This window comes from Vanellus vanellus (assembly GCF_965231255.1).
Source record: "Vanellus vanellus genome assembly, chromosome: 6".
Lineage (NCBI taxonomy): Eukaryota > Metazoa > Chordata > Aves > Charadriiformes > Charadriidae > Vanellus > Vanellus vanellus.
In genome coordinates this window covers 27,993,982-28,013,534 of record NC_138911.1, presented here as the reverse complement: position 1 = coordinate 28,013,534, position 19,553 = coordinate 27,993,982, and the positions used below count along the sequence as shown (strand labels likewise).

General features: G+C 44.9%; 2 protein-coding genes across 2 annotated transcripts in view; both read right to left on the bottom strand.

Annotated features, from left to right (window-relative positions):
* Positions 1-12,891, bottom strand: part of AMBRA1 (autophagy and beclin 1 regulator 1) — a 137,453-nt gene extending 124,562 nt beyond the window's left edge. Inside the window, exons 1-4 of the mRNA XM_082484831.1 lie at positions 12,755-12,891; positions 1,402-1,657; positions 1,092-1,150; positions 167-350 (exon numbers count right to left, since the gene is read on the bottom strand). Of these exons, the coding sequence (XP_082340957.1) occupies positions 167-350; positions 1,092-1,150; positions 1,402-1,536 (378 nt within the window). The 5' untranslated portion in view covers positions 1,537-1,657; positions 12,755-12,891. The remainder of the gene's footprint in view (positions 1-166; positions 351-1,091; positions 1,151-1,401; positions 1,658-12,754) is intronic.
* A 3,729-nt stretch (positions 12,892-16,620) lies between these two features.
* Positions 16,621-19,377, bottom strand: HARBI1 (harbinger transposase derived 1). The gene is made up of 3 exons (XM_082485504.1): positions 19,352-19,377; positions 18,046-18,766; positions 16,621-17,478 (listed from the first exon to the last, which is right to left on the bottom strand). Exons 2-3 carry the CDS (start codon positions 18,713-18,715, stop codon positions 17,102-17,104), a joined length of 1,047 nt encoding a protein of 348 aa, XP_082341630.1. The 5' UTR covers positions 18,716-18,766; positions 19,352-19,377; the 3' UTR covers positions 16,621-17,101.
* Between the last annotated feature and the right edge of the window lie 176 nt (positions 19,378-19,553).

Here is a 19,553-nt window from a genome sequence, read left to right as displayed (position 1 = left end):
TCCTCTCTAGACAGAAGAGGCTGACTATGACCTGTTCTATGCCTTTAGACACAGATCCCAGCAAAGCTTCCAGAGAGCAACAGGCAACATTTGGGAAACAAACTTGAACAAAAAAGGTCACCACCCACCAAATCCCAAAGGCACATATGTTTCAGGAAAGACTTACGTGTAAATCCCAAATTCTAACCTCCCCATCTAGGCATCCTGAAGCAATGAGGCCGGGGATGGTGGGATGGAAGGTGACACACCAGGGAGTGCGGCGATGTCCAACCAAGGAATGAACACACTTGCCCGTTTTCACCTCTGTGATGTAGATGTTGTGGTTCACATGTGTGGAAGCCATCAGAGTCCTGGGAATGCAGAAGGTAGGACAAACGTTAGCATGAGCAGAGTACAGCAAAACCAGATCGTGGTTAGCTTCATCTCAACAGGGTCTGTTCACGCCTAACCCAGCAGCTCTCCCACACAGAGTCCCACTCAAAGGGAAAGAGGCTACTGTTTCACCAACAGCCACAAAGCTTCCTGTGGCCAGATTTCAGGGTCCATGCAAACATGAGCTCACCCAATCTGCAAGCACAAACCTGACCTTGAAAGTCAGAGTGAACATGCAGCTCAGAAGGAACTCTTGAGTGACAGTTTGGGGCAAATAAATATTCCCAATTCTCCACACCATCTCAACCTCTGTCAAATTAAGTGACGCTAAGAGAGATCCCACCTCCATTCCTGTTTTTAAGACACACATCATTCTGCTCTGTTCTTTAGTCCTATATATCCCAGTGGGTGTGCCACATCACTTGGCATGATGAGCTAAAACACCCTTTGCTCCCTCAAGTTTCTTATGAAATCCCACGGTGGCCACAAAGATCCTTTTTCCTTAGAACTAGGTGTCACTTGGGTACCTCAGAAATTAAACACCAATTATGCTTGAAGCTGTGAGATTAGGAAGGTGCACACTTTCCATCCATGCATGTCCGGAACCAGGAGTTTCACTCAGCTATTCAGGACTGGACAACTCAAAGGGCACAAGCCTCCACCACTTTTGTAAGCGTAAGGAGACTCCTGAAACAGGGAACGAACTAGGAGTTAATTACCTGTCTGGACTAAACGCCAGCAAGAAGGTGGAGCGTGGACTGTCTGGTAACTCAACTTTCTGAAAAAGCCAACAAAGCAGGAAGTGTTGCAAGTGTCATATGATCATACTTTAACTGTAGTTAACTGTGTTAACACACAGACAACAAGGGGAACCCGCTGCAGGAACATATCTAGTATCACATCACTGCAGGAACTGAACAGAGCCAGAGAGCACATCAAATGTACAATAATGACACAATTTATTTCAAATCCCTGCCTCCCTTCCCCCACTCCAAGATCAAACTATGCACCTCTATCCCACAACCTTACCTTGCCCTCCCATTTCATCCATCGAGTTTTATCCTCCACCAACTCCTGCAAGAGCCGCTGAGCACCCAAGGCTTGGGTACCCCGTTCCCTACCCCACAGGATGCGGACAGCATTCTTCTCCGGTACAACCTTCATGGCTCTCAGCAGCCAACGTTACACCAGCTACTAGGAGGAGACTCCGGCAGGTTCCAGATGACAACCACCACCAAGCTACAAATAGGCTATCCACATTTCAAGTCTTTATCTTCACGGAAACCTAAAAAAAGAAGAGAATTATAAGGAAGACAACCTTTACCTTGATCACCTGGATGAAGTAAGAGCTTTAAATCCCAAAAGACTAGATTTAAGAGAAAAATCTATCATCTCCCCCAGCTTTTGCTACCTTCTTCCATTATCAAGACCCAATTTTGACATTTCTGCAGCCCAAGATTACTTTGAAAGCATCCAGCCCTTTCCTTGTATACACACGCTAAGCATACCACACCTAAAGAGAATAAAAAAATTGGCCTTGGAACTCTTTCCCTTCCCTCTGTCTCCTGCTGTACATAATAAAGAAAAAAAGATTTATGAAGAGACAGTCTTTACATCCTGAAGATTTAGGTCCTATCTGGGAAGACTGACTGATAGCTAGGGGAATAGTGTTAAAAAAGATTGACAATATGACCGAGGAGTCTCCAGGGAATTATTCAAATTTCAGTAACAGTAATTATTATCACTGCAAAGGTCAGAAAATTGACAGACCTCATTCCAAATTACTTCCAACTCCATTGCAATAGCTTATAATGTATGAAAACAACCACGTATCAGACTAAAACCTTACACAGCAGCGGTATCTTGTCCAACTCCATCAAGATGATTCATTTTGCCTGTCTGAACATCATTTTTCCATGCACATTGCTCTTAGAACCACAGTTCACTCAAGTAATGCACAATGGCAAAGATTAATGCTTTTAGTACACTTGAGCTGCTAAGGAAAGCAGCATACCTGTTTTCTAGAAAAAAAACACAAACAACTTAATTCTCTTAAAGAACTAAATATAGCTACCCTAATAGCAACCAAGTTATACAGCTGCTTTTGAATGGTCTCATACATTGGAGTTTGCCATCAAAAGCTCTCCAGAAACAAGACATTTCTTAGAATACATAAAACAAGAAACACTGCTGCAATGCTATTACCTTTTGATCCCAGCAGAGCGCGCACGCTACTCTGTCATTTCCTTAGAACATAAAGATCTAAAGATAAATCCTCCTTGGTTCACATTACAGTGAACAAACCCATCAATATTCAATAGAGAAGGAAGTGGCAACTTAGAAAAAGCAAAAACCACACACAGGGAGAAAAGGTTCACATACCCAAGAAGAGATGAATTGTTAAATGACAGGACTCGGAACGGTCCTTCTTTCCTCCCACTCTCCGGAAAAAAAAACCCAACCAAACCAAAACCTCCTGAACAGATGATTTAAGACAGCTGCTGCTTCCAGGGAGGAGCTGTCTGAAGAGATAAGCCAAGAAAATAAGTTCCAATAAAGCAGACCAGTTTTCATCTGTAAAAGTACCATAAAGGGTACTGAAGTGATGAACAAATAAAAGCATTCACCTTCCTAAAAAAAAATTCACCACAAAAATTCAAGCTGGCTGGAAATTCCCTGATGCTTAATGTGAACAGCATGGAGATCTATTTTAGAGAAGTTAAACTCCACAGTGTAAAACAAGCCATCTTTCGAGAATCTGTGAAAGTCAGCCAAACATTAGGTAGGAATTATTCTACAAAATAAAGGTCTTACTGGAAAGCAACGCAAAAACTAAAGATGTCATGCTGCCAGCAGATTCTTAAAAGCAACTGTACAGCTTAAAAAAGCCCAGATGCAAAAACGTTAGAACAATGATAAATGGAGTAGATACGGCCAGAAGCACAGTATAACACTGGAATGACTAAACGCTCATAACTCCTCATCTGGATTCTGCAAATAGCACCAGTACCCACGTTCAGAAATGACTGGATTCAGATAACAAGCAGCGTAGAGGGGAAGGACAGCTCAGAACGATACAGGCAATAAAATGCCTATTTTATGGGAGGAAACTATAATTCTAGTTTTGTATAGTAAGATTAAGAAAACAGTAGCTCAATATTCTATATGGCTCCATTCAAGAAGCAAGGACTACAGCAACCCAAGAATAAACATATCACCTGGATGCAAATGGAAGACGAGATTTGCAGCTGGAGTAAGCTGGAAGAGATCTCAAACAATAAGCTTTGGAATAGCCTTTTGATAGCTGTAAAACATAAACAACCTAAATAACTTAAGAGATCCTGATAATTTAGAAGTAGGATAACCCAATTACTCATGAGAATTCAGTGACAGGACGAGGGGCAATGGGCACAAGTTAGAACACAGGAAGTTCCGTTCAAATACACGGAAAAACTTCTTTACGGTGAGGGTGACAGAGCACTGGCACAGGCTGCCCAGGGAGGTTGTGGAGTCCCCTTCCCTGGAGATTTTCAAGACCCGCCTGGATGCAGTCCTGAGTAATGTGCTCTGGGCAATCCTGCTTTAGCAGGGGAGTTGGACTAGATGATCTCTAGAGGTCCCTTCCAACTCTGAAACTCCGTGATTCTGTGAGAAAGAATAAAGTCTGACAGCTTGGGAACATTTCAGTCCTATCAAAAGGACTAGTGTTCCCTGAAGTACAATAGCAACAAGGAAATCAAGAGGTTTAACAAACATCTTGATGTTTACTTATGCCATGGGCAAGTTTACATATTGTAAAATAAATAAATAGATAACACCTACAAGTGCAGTTTGTGAACACCTTGTATTCACCTTACTGAAAGACCAAGTCATCTTCATTATATAAAATCAAGTACCTACCTTAAGACAACTCATCTAAATCTTTGCAGATGTGTATTACTTTCTTGAACTAATTTGGATATAACAAACACTTCATAACGTGAGCCTCCTGCACGTCTGAACTTGATGTTTTTCCCTCAGGGACTGTCCCTCGTTTTTCAGCTTCCTCTGATTCACCCCTTTATCCCATTTGAAAAGAAAACAAAAGAAACTTGGGGCTCCAAATGTCTATGCAGTACCTGCTCAACATGTTTAAAAGTTTGGACCTCTTCAGAAAACACTGAATGCATCCTTGAGTGGGGCTGGCGCTCCAGTGTTACCCTGGATCCCTTTGAGGGCCAAGCTTTATTCATGCCTCGAAAGGGGAAAGTTTACTCTTTTATCTGAATTAGCCTGAATACAGTAACTGCTTTCCACAAGCTGGTGACACATTCAACAACACTTCAGACTAGCAAAGAAAATTAGAGCCTTCAAATGGAGAAATAGATGAAGTGTAGATATGAGCATTACCTTCACTCACTTTAACAGGAAGCCTTTAACTTTATTATTGGATCATATATTCAGGTTTGGTTGGGGTTTTTTTGTTAGTTTGTTTCTTAAAGGAGCCATTTCCTTCTCTAAACTAGTAAAGACACCCACCAACTCCATTTTGCTCAAATGTAAGAAGCCGAATAATGACACCATGTTATTAAATACCATTAGCAGATAAACCATGGAAGTACCAACCAAATTTATAGCTACTCAGTAGCTACCTGACTAAGTTTAAATGAAATGCAGTGGGTTTGAAAATACTTCTCAGGCCTCAGCACAAAGAAAACTTGCAGCTCACTGGAAAACTGCAACTCACCTGTCCAGGCCAATTCAGTAGCAGCTTCTATTACAAATACCCATGCTATCACAACTGATAAACAGATGACCACCAAAACAAGGAACTGCTCCAGGACTGGTATTTTTCTGTTTTCTTCTTGTTGTTGGGCATTGCTTTTTGGTTGTTGTTTTTGTGGTTTTTTTAATCAGGATGACAAAAAGCGGAGTCCAACAACTGGAAGATTAACTGATGCCCTGGAGGCGGTCCAGGGCACCACAGAAATTCTGAAAATGGAGAGTCAGAAATTTTTCTACAATTGGCAGCTTTGTTTCCTTAACAGTTTTATCCCTTCAGGGCATTTCAGGACAGTATGCTGGGCTGTTTACAATTTTGGAAAGAGCATTATACAGCCCAACCCCAAGCCTTCTTACTCGCTCTGTGCCAGCTGTCCTCGAAGAAGCCTTAAGAATTTCCAGCCTCAGAGAGATATAAGTTGACTTGTAACTGTCACTTTTACAGATGCTGAACCTCTAGAAAACCAAAGTGAAACAGCTAATTGGTAATACTTCACAGTGGTACAGGACCCCATGAAAACACTGACAGAAAGTTGGGGAGAAAAGAGGAAAAAAAAAGAAGCACATTCAAATCACCATATAGAAAGGATGTCAAGGTATTTTACGCATCATGCAGTGGTTTGCCATTCCAATTAGAAACTTTAGCACTTTACAGAGATGAAGGTTCCACCTCTTAACACGCCCCACCCCCGTCCATCCCTGTCTCCCCACCACCACCATATTTGGCATTATTAATTTTGTGGAGATTCCAGTACCACCTTTCTGGGAGCACAGCTGGCTTTGATACAAAGAGGAGTATCAGAGTACTACCTCATGTTACTCAATTCTCCACTGGGGAAAAGTTATTTCACATGGCCTTCAGTTCTCAGACTACAGATCTATTACCACTCCTAAGGATTTCTTGGTTGCGTGCTGAGCCCAACACTAAAAGCCTTTCCTGAAGCGTGTGTACAGAAACAGTGTAAACAGCTCTACCAGTGTTTAAAAAGAAAATTTAAAAAGCTGCAATCAGTAAATGCTATTTATAACAGGAGTTCTATCCAAAAGACACAAATGTCCAAATAATTTCAGACAATTTTGCTGCCCAAAGAAGTCTCAAGTGACTGACGAAGAAAGAGGCAACATTAAGTGAAATATAAAAGCTGTCTCTGGCTTTGCAATCTGGGATCAAGAGAGAACAGAACGCATGTATAAGCTTCTGTAGAAAAGACCAGAGAGGAAAAAAGCATGTGCTGGTAGTTTCTGTCTCAAAGTCCCTTTGTCAAGTTTTAAGACTTCCAGAATGCATGGATTGACTGTAAAATCGATATGATCCACATAAGTTATGGGCCAGAGCAAGCTGTACACTTTGTATTAAAAGAACACAGATTGGGGGGTGAACAAACAACAAAACCAAACCAAAACCAAAATTGTTGTGAACAACGAGGCATGTCACTGACCTGCAAAAACACAAGCAAACTTGCCTTTAGAAAAGAAGAGAATCAGATTATTAGTACTCTGTGCTATCCCAGCACTGGCCATGGCCTTACCTACCTCATAAGCCAGTAACTTTGCTTTCAAAATGTCTGTTCTTAAGCAAAGTGTCCAGCACTAACAATAAAGCATGCCATTTCATTTACTCCAAAGTAAACTGCAGTATCTCAGGCACTGAATATCAGCAAGATATTAAAGCCTTTGAGAGTATTTTTTAATTGTATTTAATAAATATCAGTAATAACTTAGCATTTCCACTATTGTACATGCGGGTGGGTTCTCCAAGAACTATCGGAAGATCATCAGACAGGCATGAAAACAGTGTACGCAGCAGTACAGCCCAAATGCTTTATCTTCACTGCCAGTGATCCTCACGTATGCTATTTCCTCAAAATATTTCCTACAACAAACTACTTTCTTTTATATTTTACACAGTTCAATTTTGAGCCAAATCACTTTATCAAGACCCCTACGTCTTTCAGAAGTTCAAAAGAGAAAAGAAGAAAACCTTGTTTATACTGAAGACAGCCAGATATCATCTTGCCAATGACTATAGACTACACAGCCCCTCCTTTTACAGAAACTTCACCAATAAAGCAATAAAACCTGGTTCTGAAACTCACAGACAGGAGATCTCCAAGAATGAAGCGGATGCCTACAACATCATTTGGAATATGTGTGAGCAATCACACAGCTCCAGGGACTTTCTAGTTCCCTTCCTTGTTTACACTCCCAAGTTTCCCCCGCCTCTGCAATGTGGAGATTATGATGCTATCTTCCTAAATTGCACAAAACAATACCACGGAAGAAGCCCCAGAAATGCAACCCAGGATAGAAGACCTGAATTCTACTAGCAGTTTTATTAAAAATATTGATTCAATTCATACCAAATGTCATGCCATTCCTGCTCACCCTTTTCATGTTGTCGCTTGAAAGACTGAGCAAAACAAAACAAAAAAAAGTTTATGCAAAACTAAAACAAAAAAGCTGGTTTGCCCTCTTTGCACTGCATCAACTCAGCTAAACAAACAAGACAACTCAAAGAGTCCTAGTTTGGTAAGTAATCGAACTATGTAGCACTGGAATTTGAACAATGCCATAACAACAACAAAATCAGTAAAAAAGGGTGACACGACTCATATCCACAATAGTTCCACAGATCAAAACTTGTCCTAAGTTTTGGAGGAACAGGACTATGTTCAGTATTAAGCAACAGGGCCACATGAATTTCTGACAACGTACCTGATCAGCTACATATTTAAATTTTCCTCTAACAATACGATTTGTCTTCCCTTAACTCCATTTGTGGCACTTCCACATGAGCTTTCTGACCATTCTCAGAGGTTCTAGCTCCTCTTGGGTTAAAAACAAAAACCAGAAAACATTTTGCACAGAGACAACTTCAAGTTATCTTGCAGCAATAGCTAAATGAACAGAAAAATGGAAATGAAGTTAAATTGGAAATAAACTTACATTGCACCAGAATCCTTAAATGAGGCTAACCTACAAACATAAATAGTCCACAGAGGTATAACAAACAATTATTTTAAGCGTGATTAATCAAAACAATGAAAAAAGCAAAACTAGAATCCATTCTTGCCTTCTGTTTCTACTTGTGTGTCCTTGATTATGCTTTAAAAAAAACAAAACAAAACAAAAAAAAAAAAGCAACTTAATTTAAGACACTAGAATCATGTAGATTCCTGACATTAGAGCACAGACCCCATCTTCAACTAAGTGCCCCTAAATATGAAAAAAACTGACTAAAAAAAGCCTTAGGAGGAGAGAAAGTGAGTTTATGATGCAACTATGCAACAGAGTCCAAAACTAATACCATGAAGATACTTTCACTATACGGCCCTGCTTTTAGTGTTCAGTGTTTTTAAGATATTCCCAAAAGTATTACTCTGTAAGATGAAGTTTTCCCTTGATTAAGGCCAGAGAGATCTGGAAAACAATTCCAAAGCACATCTTTTGCAGATGCACTAGATACACTGCTCTAAGTTGTATCCACAGCTCTGAGCACTTCCACATAAATCAGAACAGGATTCCAAAAGAAAAATAACCTGTATTAGTGCTCCATGATTAAAAAATTCAGCGCCATGTTTTAAATTGCAACTACAAACAGCTCAGGAAATTCTACTACATTACCAAGATGTCAACAGTACACTGTCATTTCAAGACGCTATATGACTGCAACAAGGAGCTGATTGCCATTAGAATCTTAATTCGTGTTCTCAGTCCGGAGTAAATGAGCTATGATACTCTAAAGAGAGTTTTTCAGTCAGAAGTAGTACATTAAATTGATAGTTATTTACAGCAAAATGATGAGGAAGTGGAAGAGAAACTTGCAGTTATCAACTCCTAAAGGTCAGAAAATGAATGGTAAATACAAGAAGGGAAGTAATGAAAATAAAAGTAAGTGATCAACTCTATCTGGAGTCTGACAGTTTCATTTACCAATGAGAATATGGAGCGCTTCCATGACTATTATTACCATTTCCACGTAAACTTAATGAATTCTTGAGAAGAGAGACATTAATTCCAATCCAGAAGACAGGGAGAATAAATATAATTTCAAAGCTGTAAGATAAGTCAAACAGCAGAACTGAGATCCAGAAGATTAAGAGTTGGTTTCCCCAATTCCACACTCAGACCATGTCATCTTTTGCTAAGCACTGTACACAGCAGGAAATGAAGGACAGAGAGAAAAGAGAGAACTAGAGCAATATATAGAGAGAGAAATAGAGCAACACGGAAATCAGATTAACCCCTTAAGAGAATTATTCTCATTTAGATGGGAAAGTAAAGGAAATTTCAATTCAAAATACCAGTATTTACATTAAAAGTCACATCAAGGTTCCTCAAGTTCAAGAGCCACAGTCAGGTGCCCCCTAGTGACATCCTACATGCAAGAGAAATTTAGGAGCACCAACATCGGAGTAGCAGAAGCAGCACTGGGTATCCACAAGACGACACAGTATTTTATGCCCTCAAGGCTGCACTTATGACATGTGCACCTTATCCAAGTAATAAGGAAAAAGCAACTGGAAGCGAGAACATTTTTTTAAAAAACGCAGTTCATATAATTTCCTGCTCACATGGAAATAATCAAATAAGGTAACAAGCCAAAAAGAAAACATGATCTACACAGAAGCTGAAGTCTTCACACACAGATGTATCAGAACTAGAGAAGGGGTAGGAGACAAAGAAGATTTAGACTTTGAACAAAGAAACACAGCCAATTCTTGACACACTTTTCTTTCTTGGCCTTGGGCTGAGACTCTGGGAGAAATATTAAGAGAGGGAGGAAAGTGTCCGAAACACACGTCAGAGACTCCTCTCAGCAATTTTGCATTGCTCAGGGTGGAAAATTAGTGCTGCATATTAGGAAGAGGGCAGCAGGAATCACTCTGCTCTCTGCCTTTTGGAACAGCCCAAAAGACCTCACTGAGAACATTCAACGTGGAGCTGTGCGAGCTCACAGATTAAGATGACTCTCTCCACACTCAGGCCTGGCACCTCATCATCCTGCACGCCTTCAACAAACACTTTACAAAAACTAGAGACAACAGTTACTAGACAACAATCCTAGTCAGGGCTCTTGACAAATAACATTAAATCCTGAGAGGCAGAGAAGTAGTTCTCCTCTCATTTTAAGCAACCCAATCAGTGGGTCTTTCATTAATTAAATGACTACTATATCATTTAACAACTTTGCATTAAAATATTTCTAATATTAATCCTCTTCCACTGCACATCACCTCGTTATTCACTTTTTAAAGCCACAATTCTTTTGTCCTCACCTCATTAATATTTTGTTTTATCACCCTCCCTGCTAGTCCAGTGCTACTAACACAAAACACACGAGGTAACTTCTAACATGCACTATGCCCTTTATCAGGTCTCCAGTAATACAAATTTAATGGGGGGGAGAGGGGAAGTACCTTAATGCTATTTGTATTAATAGTACTAGTAAGTACTAACATCAACAATAACTTTGTAATAGCCTTGAATTCAGTTAGCTTGCTAACCACAGCAGGAAAGATACTAAAGTTACTTTCCAGAAGTTTCACAGAAAATCATGACACAAAATAAGGAGTAAGTATTCAAATCCCTAACTTACGGCAAAGGGTTACTAGCAGACGGTATCGTTGCTTGCCTTCTTCATAACTGGTTGTTACAGCTGTGTAAAAGTTAAAAGTGCTGCACAGAAAATGGAAAAGTAGGAAACAACCAAACAAGAATCCAGAGGGTCAGTTATGACTCAGAGAGGGCAAAAGAAAGAAAACTAAGGAGAAGCTGTCAGCAAAGTAAACATTCTGCGTAAACTCCCCAGCAACTAAATCTGAAAAGCCAAGTCCAGATATTTGGATCCAAATATATTCTTCATTCCAAGTATTAGGAAAAATATAAATGCTAACAGACTGCCGTACTCATTAACATCCACACTGCCACAAATCAACAGATGATTGATAGTACAAGATACTTATTTGTTACCACCAAAACACAAATGGACCAATTTAAAAAAAAAATATGTATCTACAACACCACCAATTGTGGACTACAGAACTAGTAAGCAAGCCACCCTGAAGAGCCACGAATGTTAGAAACTGCATTGCAGCAGCTTTTCAGAATACAAACAAGGATTTTAAATTTAGCAAAGAATTTCAGGTACTGTTCCCTACGTCACTCATAAGGCATTCAAATCTCCCCGGATTTAACCCCATCCCACATTCTGAAAACTGACCCAACAACAAAATTATACAGCCTGGTAATGGACTGGCAGTAAGCTTACATTACCAGCAGGTCATTCTCGGGTCCCATTTTAACATTCCCATTAGCAATTTGAAAGAGGATGGGAGTGGCAAAGGCAAAGAAGCCAGATGACATTTGCAGAGGACACCAAACTGGGTGGAGCAGTAAACAAGGACAAATATAGAAAAACACACTGGGTTTTTATATAAAGATCTAAGAACATTTCATACGGAGAAGAAAATGGAGCAGCACTGAGCACGCTTCCTGAACATATTTATATGGACACGACATTCATACAGCTGATCTTCCTAAGGACCAGCTTGCACCTAGATAATAGCCACTCTTGAAACCGTGTTTTACAACAGAACGATACTGTAAAAGCATATGTTGGGAAAAATAACGCATAACCATCTAAAATACCCCTTGAAGATGTTTTAGTGCAGGAATTGCATTGCAAAACTTACTTTCCACAGACAGTGGAAAGCATGGTACTGACAGGCTCAGAAATAATCTCAAACAACTCGACAAAACACTGCAGAAATTTACATGTTGTCTGGGGGAATACTGTAGGTGAAAACAAAACCGTTTCTACAGCCAGTGAATTAAGTGGGTATGCTCCCTCACAAGACAAGAGGTAATCAAGTGTCATCATACGAGAGGCACACATAAATGCATTTTATGCAAATACTACTTACACAAGCAAGTGTTCTGCAACACACGATGAAAATCAGAAGGAGAGACGGCGAAGCCAACACTTACTTCACTTTTTATTCGGCTAAGGCCGGAAAACAACAACAACAACGACAATATCTATTATTTCAAAGCAGCAGCCCCAAAACGCAGCCCGATGGCCCCGGCCTGCTCTGTGGGAGCAGCAGGAGGGACAGGGGCGGCGGAAAGGGAACCTTACGGCACCCAAACCCAGTTTTGGGGAGCGCTGAGGCGGGGCGGGCGGCTCGCAGGCGGGCGGCCGCAGGGCCGGGGCACCTCCCGGGACTCGGACCCGCTTTCCTCGGAGGCGTCTCCTCCCTCCCGGCCCCCGGCACCGGCCCCGACCCCGCCGGCCGGGCCAGTGGGAGATAAGCGCGGCGGGTTTCGCCCTCCAACGGCTGCGGCCGGCCCCGGGCAGCGCGGCCCGCGGGGAGCGGGGCCCGCCGTCGCCGCCGCAGCCTCCCCGCTCCCCCCGCCACAGGCCGCGGTCCCGGAGCTCCCGAACAAAGGCCCCAACGGTGAGCCCCGGTCCCCTCAGCCCTCCGCGGCCAAGCGGCCTCACAGGGGCAGGTGCCCGCCACCTTCCGGGACGCCGCGGCGGAGACGGCCGCGCCCGCCCGGGGAGCGGCGCCGCGGCCCTGGCCTGGAGCAGGGCCGAGCGCGTAGGCCCGGAGCCTACCTGGTGCGGAAGGGCCGGAGCCGGGCGGACGGAGCGGGGCCGGAGCCAGGGCCGGGCCCGGAAGGAGCGGCCCCCAGTGCTCGGTCGTCGCCGCCGCCGCCGCCGCTCCGAGCTCCGGCCAGGCGAGCCAGCCGAGCGCCGAGCCGAACCCGAAGAGTGGCGCCGAGAGCGGTAACAAGGCCCGAGCAGCCGAAGCAAGAACGCCGCCAGGCCGCGTCAGCCGAGCGAAGAGCTCTTCCACCGCGGCGGCTCTGCGGGCGGCCGCCTGGGGGCGACAGAGGGCAGGCAAGACTAGTCGAACCCGGAGGGCGGCCAGGGGCGGGTGCGGCTACCGGGCCGGACGGGCCGCCTCCCCGCCGGACGGGGCGGGGGCGGCAGGGGCCGGAGCGGGCAGCCAGCGGTGCCGGCAGCCGCGCTGTGCCAGGCAGCCGCGCAATGGGAAGATGGGGAGGCGACTGGGTCCGGCGGCGCCATGCTCCCCCTCCGCGTGGAAGGTTGTTCTTGCATCCCGCCCGACGGCACGGTCCGCGCGACTCCTGTGGCTCATTATTCCCTCGCCCCCAAGACCGATACGGAATGGAAACAATGTCATTAAAAAGAGGCAAGACAAGATCGACGGTATCAGAGCGAAACACATTTAGGGAGAGGAAGATAAGGGCATGGGTGAGATGTATGGCGGTGCCACCATACAGCCAGACCCAGAGAGGCTGGAGCGTTGGGTGGAGAGGAACCGAGCGAAGTTCAACAAGGACGAGTGTAGGGTCCTGCACCTGAGGAGGATTAACCCCATGCATCAGTACAGGTTAGGGGCTGACCTCCTGGAGAGCAGCTCTGCAGAGAGAAACCCGGGAATCCTGGTGGACAACAGGAAGACCATGAGCCAGCAATGTGCCCTGGTGGCCAAGAAGGCCAATGGCATCCTGGGGTGCATTAAAAAGAGTGTGGCCAGCAGGTCGGGGGAGGTTATCCTCCCCCTCTACTCCGCCCTGGTGAGGCTGCATCTGGAGTCGTGTCCAGTCCTGGGCTCCCCAGTACAAGGACAGGGAACTACTGGAGAGAGTCCAGCTGAGGGCTACAATGATGATCCAGGGACTGGAGCATCTCTCTCATGAGGAAAGGCTGAGCGCCCTAGGTCTGTTTAGCCTGGAGAAGAGGAGACTGAGAGGGGATCTCATCAATGCTTATAAATATCCAAGGGGCGGGTGTCAAGAGGATCGGGCCAGACTCTTTTCAGTGGTACCCAGCGACAAGACAAGGGGCAATGGACACAAACTGGAACACCAGAAATTCTGTCTCAACATGAGGAAAAAATTCTTTCCTTTGAGGGTGGCAGATCAGTGGAACAGGCTGCCCAGAGAGATTGTGGAGTCTCCTTCTCTGGAGGTACTCAAAACCCGCCTGGACGCGATCCTGTCCAACCTGTTAAAAGTAAAGCTGCTCTGGCAGGGGGGTTGGACTAGATGATCTCCAAAGGTCCCTTCCAACCCTGACCATTCTGTGATTCTGTGAGATGCAATTGAAAAGATTCCTTCTTCTGAAACAGGACAGTGTTAATATTTACTGCTATATATTAATCTTCAACATCGTGGATGGCGGAGACACAAAAGGAGTACATAGCCCATTGGGGCGAGGGGCACACTGCCGTGAGAAGCCCTGCACAAGCCGCTATGTCTTCCTGCCCCAGACGTATGGGAGAAGTGAGAGCTGGGGGTGGGGGGGAGATGTGAACGTTGAGAGGAAAATCTAAGCAAGCCAGGGTAGTTAGCACCAGTAAATCAGCAAAGGAAAAGAGTCAAAAGGCCCAGACAGGTGAAGTTTAGGGTTGGAGGTTTGCTGTCATATGCAGGATGGGAAGGAGCAAAGGCAGCCTGCAGCATAGCCAGACAGTCTTGGAGGAGGTATTGTAAGGGAAAACTGAAAAGGGCTGATGATGGGATTTTACAATGAATTCAGTCAAGTAGTGAAAACTGCAATACCTTGGACGGTCAGTCACTCATCCTCCAGAGAGGAGATTTATCAGACACAACATTGTCAGGGTAGACCTTACTATTCAAAGCTCTGACAACACACAAACTTGTAAGTACTCCGTAATGCAGCTGGCAAGCTGAGGTGAAAGTACAGAGGAGCAGGAAAGCAAAAAAGAAACATGAATCTCAAGCTGCCAAATTTAAATATTGTCTAAACCCAAGGGAAAAGAGAGAAGTCTAGATGAATTGTTTTCAAGGAAGCTGCTTAGGAGTACACGGGGCAAACTGTTCTCTGGATGAGGAATTTTCATTTCCCAAGTGAACTGAAGGGTACTGATGTCTGACTCAAGGAAGAATAGTAGTTTTGAGTTGATTGGTTTTGTCTGGTGTGGCCTGATGCAGTTTTTGCCCAAACTGATAAACAGTGAGATCAGTTTTGAAATTAAACTCTACCAAAGGTGACAGTGGCTGAACGAATACAGAACTCAGCAGCAAATGTGTTCCGGGAAAAGCCTCCCACTTTGAGTTCACTCTGGTCTCGGCACACGCTGAGAAGAGCTATTCATAGCATAAGTTGAGAAACTCCAGCTCATTATTACGTGACAGTGTTTGTACCTACACATGTCCAAGTCTCACTTGACCTTAGCATCACCCACGCAGCTCATTCAGCGTCTACTGGTGTTTAGGTCTAAAGATCAGTATTTTTAGCATAGACCCCCAAATATGATTATGAGCCATCAGGCACCATAGACGTTAAAAATGCCTCTTTTTTTTTTTTTTTTTTTTTTTTTTTTTTTAGAAAACAATGCTTGTGTGATTTTTCCTATGTAAAAGGAGCAGGGGTTTTGCCACAGTGAGCAACACTAGTTTTTACACAATACCTCATTGGAAGATGTGTAAAGAAAATAGAATTATATCTCAGATTGTTGCACCTAATATTTTACAGTTCTCATCAAGGCTTATGAAAACATCTTGCTTGTAGATCACAAAGCATGTTTGGTTTTCTGTAAGATAGTCAATGCTTACTGCCATTGCAAACCGGGCAGAACTATACCTAATCCTGCATCTCCATCCTACACTTAGGAAGGTATCCCATACTGTCTTACTCTTCAAACGTGGGGCACAATCCAGGCTCATCTCCTCTAAAAGAACAGACAGATCTGCCCTGCCAGATGGTTGCGCCACTACTTTAAGTAGCTACATTTTTGCGGCATTCTGCATTCCTTACCATTTTTGTTTCATTTACTGCCCAGTAAACAATAAAATCTAAGAAACAACATTTTCTCAGACTGCTGTCAAGAGATCCTTGGAAACACTTGCATCTTTTGGAACAAGAACATTGCCAGGAAACTTCCCGGTTTCATGCAAGCAACAACATTTTCTCAGACTGCTGTCAAGAGATCCTCGGAAACACTTGCATCTTTTGGAACAAGAACATTGCCAGGAAACTTCCCGGTTTCATGCAAGCAACAACTACGTGCTTTAGTCTTTTTCCACTGAATAGGTAGGTTGTCAGCAGCAGTAGAGCAGCCTTTCTGTACCTCAGCTCTGATCTAAATGGAGAACTTCTGCCATCGGTTCCATTTTTGTGACCCAGACAGCCCTTGGCATTTCTTTTACAGCAGCCAACAAGCTAAGTAGTTTTCTGTTGTGGCAGACATACCTAGTGAGAACTAGACTTACATTCACTAGCCCATTTCCTGATATCTGTAAGAAGTAACTGACAGAGTCAACTGTTGATTAACATCTTCTCCAGTCTGGGAAAGAAGAAACATTCAACACTTCTAGACACGTGCAAGCACTAGTATGTACCCAGCAAAAAGCCAGTCCCCTCCCAAAACACAGCTGTCAGCTTTCAGAGGAATCACTGGATTTTGAGAGATGCACAAAACTGCAAAATGGTATTTAGCAAGAATTTATACCTGCAAACAAAAAGATAAATGTTTGCTTTGCTGCTCATGAATTCAGGGTAGACATGAGCCCACATGGAAGTTTAATTTGTGTGAAACACTGTTTAAAAATCAATCATAAATGTCTTGGGTTACAAAGTGGCATAGAATTGATGCTGTGTAAAACAACGCAAGGATTACAGATTTTTTGTCATTATCAGAGACAATTTCCCAAGTTTCTCCACTGATCTCACATTAGTCATTGTTCCCTAAGTCAGGTGAAAGGGTAGCCTCCAAGCATGATGACAGTATAAATTGCATCTCTGGAGAGATTGAGAGAAGTTCAGAATACCACCTGGAACGAAGAGAGTAACATTTCTCCTTGTCTCATGTCTGCTTAGCCTTTACAGACTTAAAAGAAGAGGAAGGGGCATATTTGCTCTGGCTATCTTCCCAGATGAACCGTTAGAAGCCTTCTCTCTGTCACAACATTAGCTAAAATGAGTAAGTAAAAGCTCCTGACGAATACGACAGGCTTCTGAGTCCATTGATTCCATTTGCTCATACTCTTCTTCTGGTTGTTCCATGTGTCCCGTGGCCGGCGAAGACCACACGTCCAGCCCATGTTCCAGGGAGATGTTGTGAAGCACACAGCAGGCCAGAATGATGTGGCTGGATTTCTCAGGAGAATACTGCAGGGTGCCTTTGGACCCATCCAGGCAGCGGAAACGCGACCGGATGGTTCTGAACGTCCGCTCAATGACATTGTGAGTGGCAGAATGCGCCATGTTGTAACGATATTCTGCAGGTGTCTCAGGGATATGCAGAGGGGTCATCAACCACGTTCGGAGAAAGAAGGAGCTGTCGCCTGTTAGCAGTGAAAAGGAGGACAGGTTACATACCTACAGTTAATCACAGATGGCAGCTCTTCACCCTCAGTTTTCTGGTACTGCAGATACAGAATAGCTTATTCCTGTGGCTAAAATAGAAGGCATGAGAAAACACATAACTCAGGTTTACAAATGTGACAACAAAATAAAGACATTCTATTTTACACAGGGAATTCCAGGAAGAACACGGAAGAGTTTTAATGGAATTAATTTATGACAAAATACAGTGAAAGACAGCTGGACTAGGACCCCACACAGAATTAAAAATGGCATAATTCAGCTTAGAAAGGTGTTGGATACTGAAAACAAGGTCCTAACAGAATTAATGTGAATTCATACATACAATAATCAGACTGTATAAAACACAGATGGGAAGTTACTGTTCTAGGCTTCTAAGAGAAGGATCGTCCAAACTGAATCACAAATCTCAAGGAATTTGCAGGAAAGCAATCAGTAGTAAATGTATCACTTGTGCCCAGAGCTCTAGACTCAAAGAGTCTATATATAATAGTCTTTCCACAGAAAACAATGAAAAATTGACTTACCAAGTAGCCAGCCATCTTTATGTAGCTCAGTTTCAAACTGGCTTGTAAGGGCTGCCTGCTGTAACACCGTGCAGTCAGGCAGGCTGCCTGGCCAGTGTGTTTCTGCACTCAGGAGGACTCCTCTGGCATCACACACCATCAAGCAGTTCAGAGAATGGAGACCCTTTCGGTTCACATAGGACAGGTCCTCAGCATTTGGCGCTTTGATTGCCACGTGGGTGCAGTCAACCACCCCCAGCACTCCCGGCATGCCTGCCAGCCCATAAAACTCATCCTTCAGGTTCTGAACAGTGGCTTCATCCTCAGGAAAGTGAATAAACTGTGAGGCTCTTTCCACCAATGCCTCGGTTACATTGGCAACGCAGCGGCTCATGGAGGCTTGACTAATGCCAATAGCATCCCCCATGCGAGTCTGGAAGGAGCCGGAGGTATAGAAACCCAGTGCAGCAAGTATCTGCGTCTCTGGACTGATGGCCCTGGACCGCTGTGTAGGGCGAGAGAGACTGGCTCCCAGGAGATCCACCAGGTAGTAAATGAACTGTCGGGGAAAGCCATATGTGGATACTAGATATTCATCCGTGACGTCCTCCAGCTTGAAGCGATCCAAAGTCCGGTGTCCGCGGCCATAGAGCAAGAGGTCACAGTCAAGAACGGCAATAGGTACGGCCATAGCTAATGGCTGGGGGGGTCCTGCGTCATAGAGCTTTCCCAGAGCCTCCACCTGCACAAATGAAAGGGGAAGGATACTCAGGATGGTTTTTACCAGTCAGCCGGTGAAAACTTTGGGTTTTACTGTTAAAAAACAGGTTTTTAACTGTTACCAATCAGGGTCTGCAACAAATCCTTTAACTTCTTTGAATCCACTTTTAAAAGCACGGGGGCTCACTACGGAGCCGACAACTCTCCAGCCCTGCCCGGCCGAGAGGGCCTGGTGCTGACAGGAATTTATCTCCCGTGACAGGGAAGGGGGCCCGGTGCAGCACGGCAGCCCGCTTCGCGGCCCTGGGGACCGTCCCCAGTCACCGTCGACCCGGAATGGCAGAAAGAGACACGAACCGCCGATGGCCGTGTCCGCCCCCCCCTCCCGCTGCCGTCGGGCGGGCGACACAGGCCCGCCGGACACCCCTCCGCGCTGAGGGGCAGCGGAGCCGCCCCGCCAGCAGCGCCCGGCCCCGGGCCCCCCGCCCGCCCCTTACCGGCCTGCAGCCGCTTCCAGACGATCCCCCACCCCGACGAGCCCGCGCTGCCCGCCGGCTCGGCCCCCCGCGGCGGGCGGCGCCGTTACCGCCACCCCACCGATGCCCACCACGTCTGCCGCGGCAGATTCGCCACCGCGAGGGGCTCCCGGCGGGCGCGGCGGCGGCGGGGGCTGACCGTCTTATCTCGGCCCCGGCTCCCTCCCCTGCCGGCCCGGCCCGGCGCGGCGCGGGTGGGCGGGGAGCGGTGGCCTTCGTGTGGAAAGTGCCACCGCGGACACTCAGGCACCTCCTTCCTTCCTTCCTTCCCTC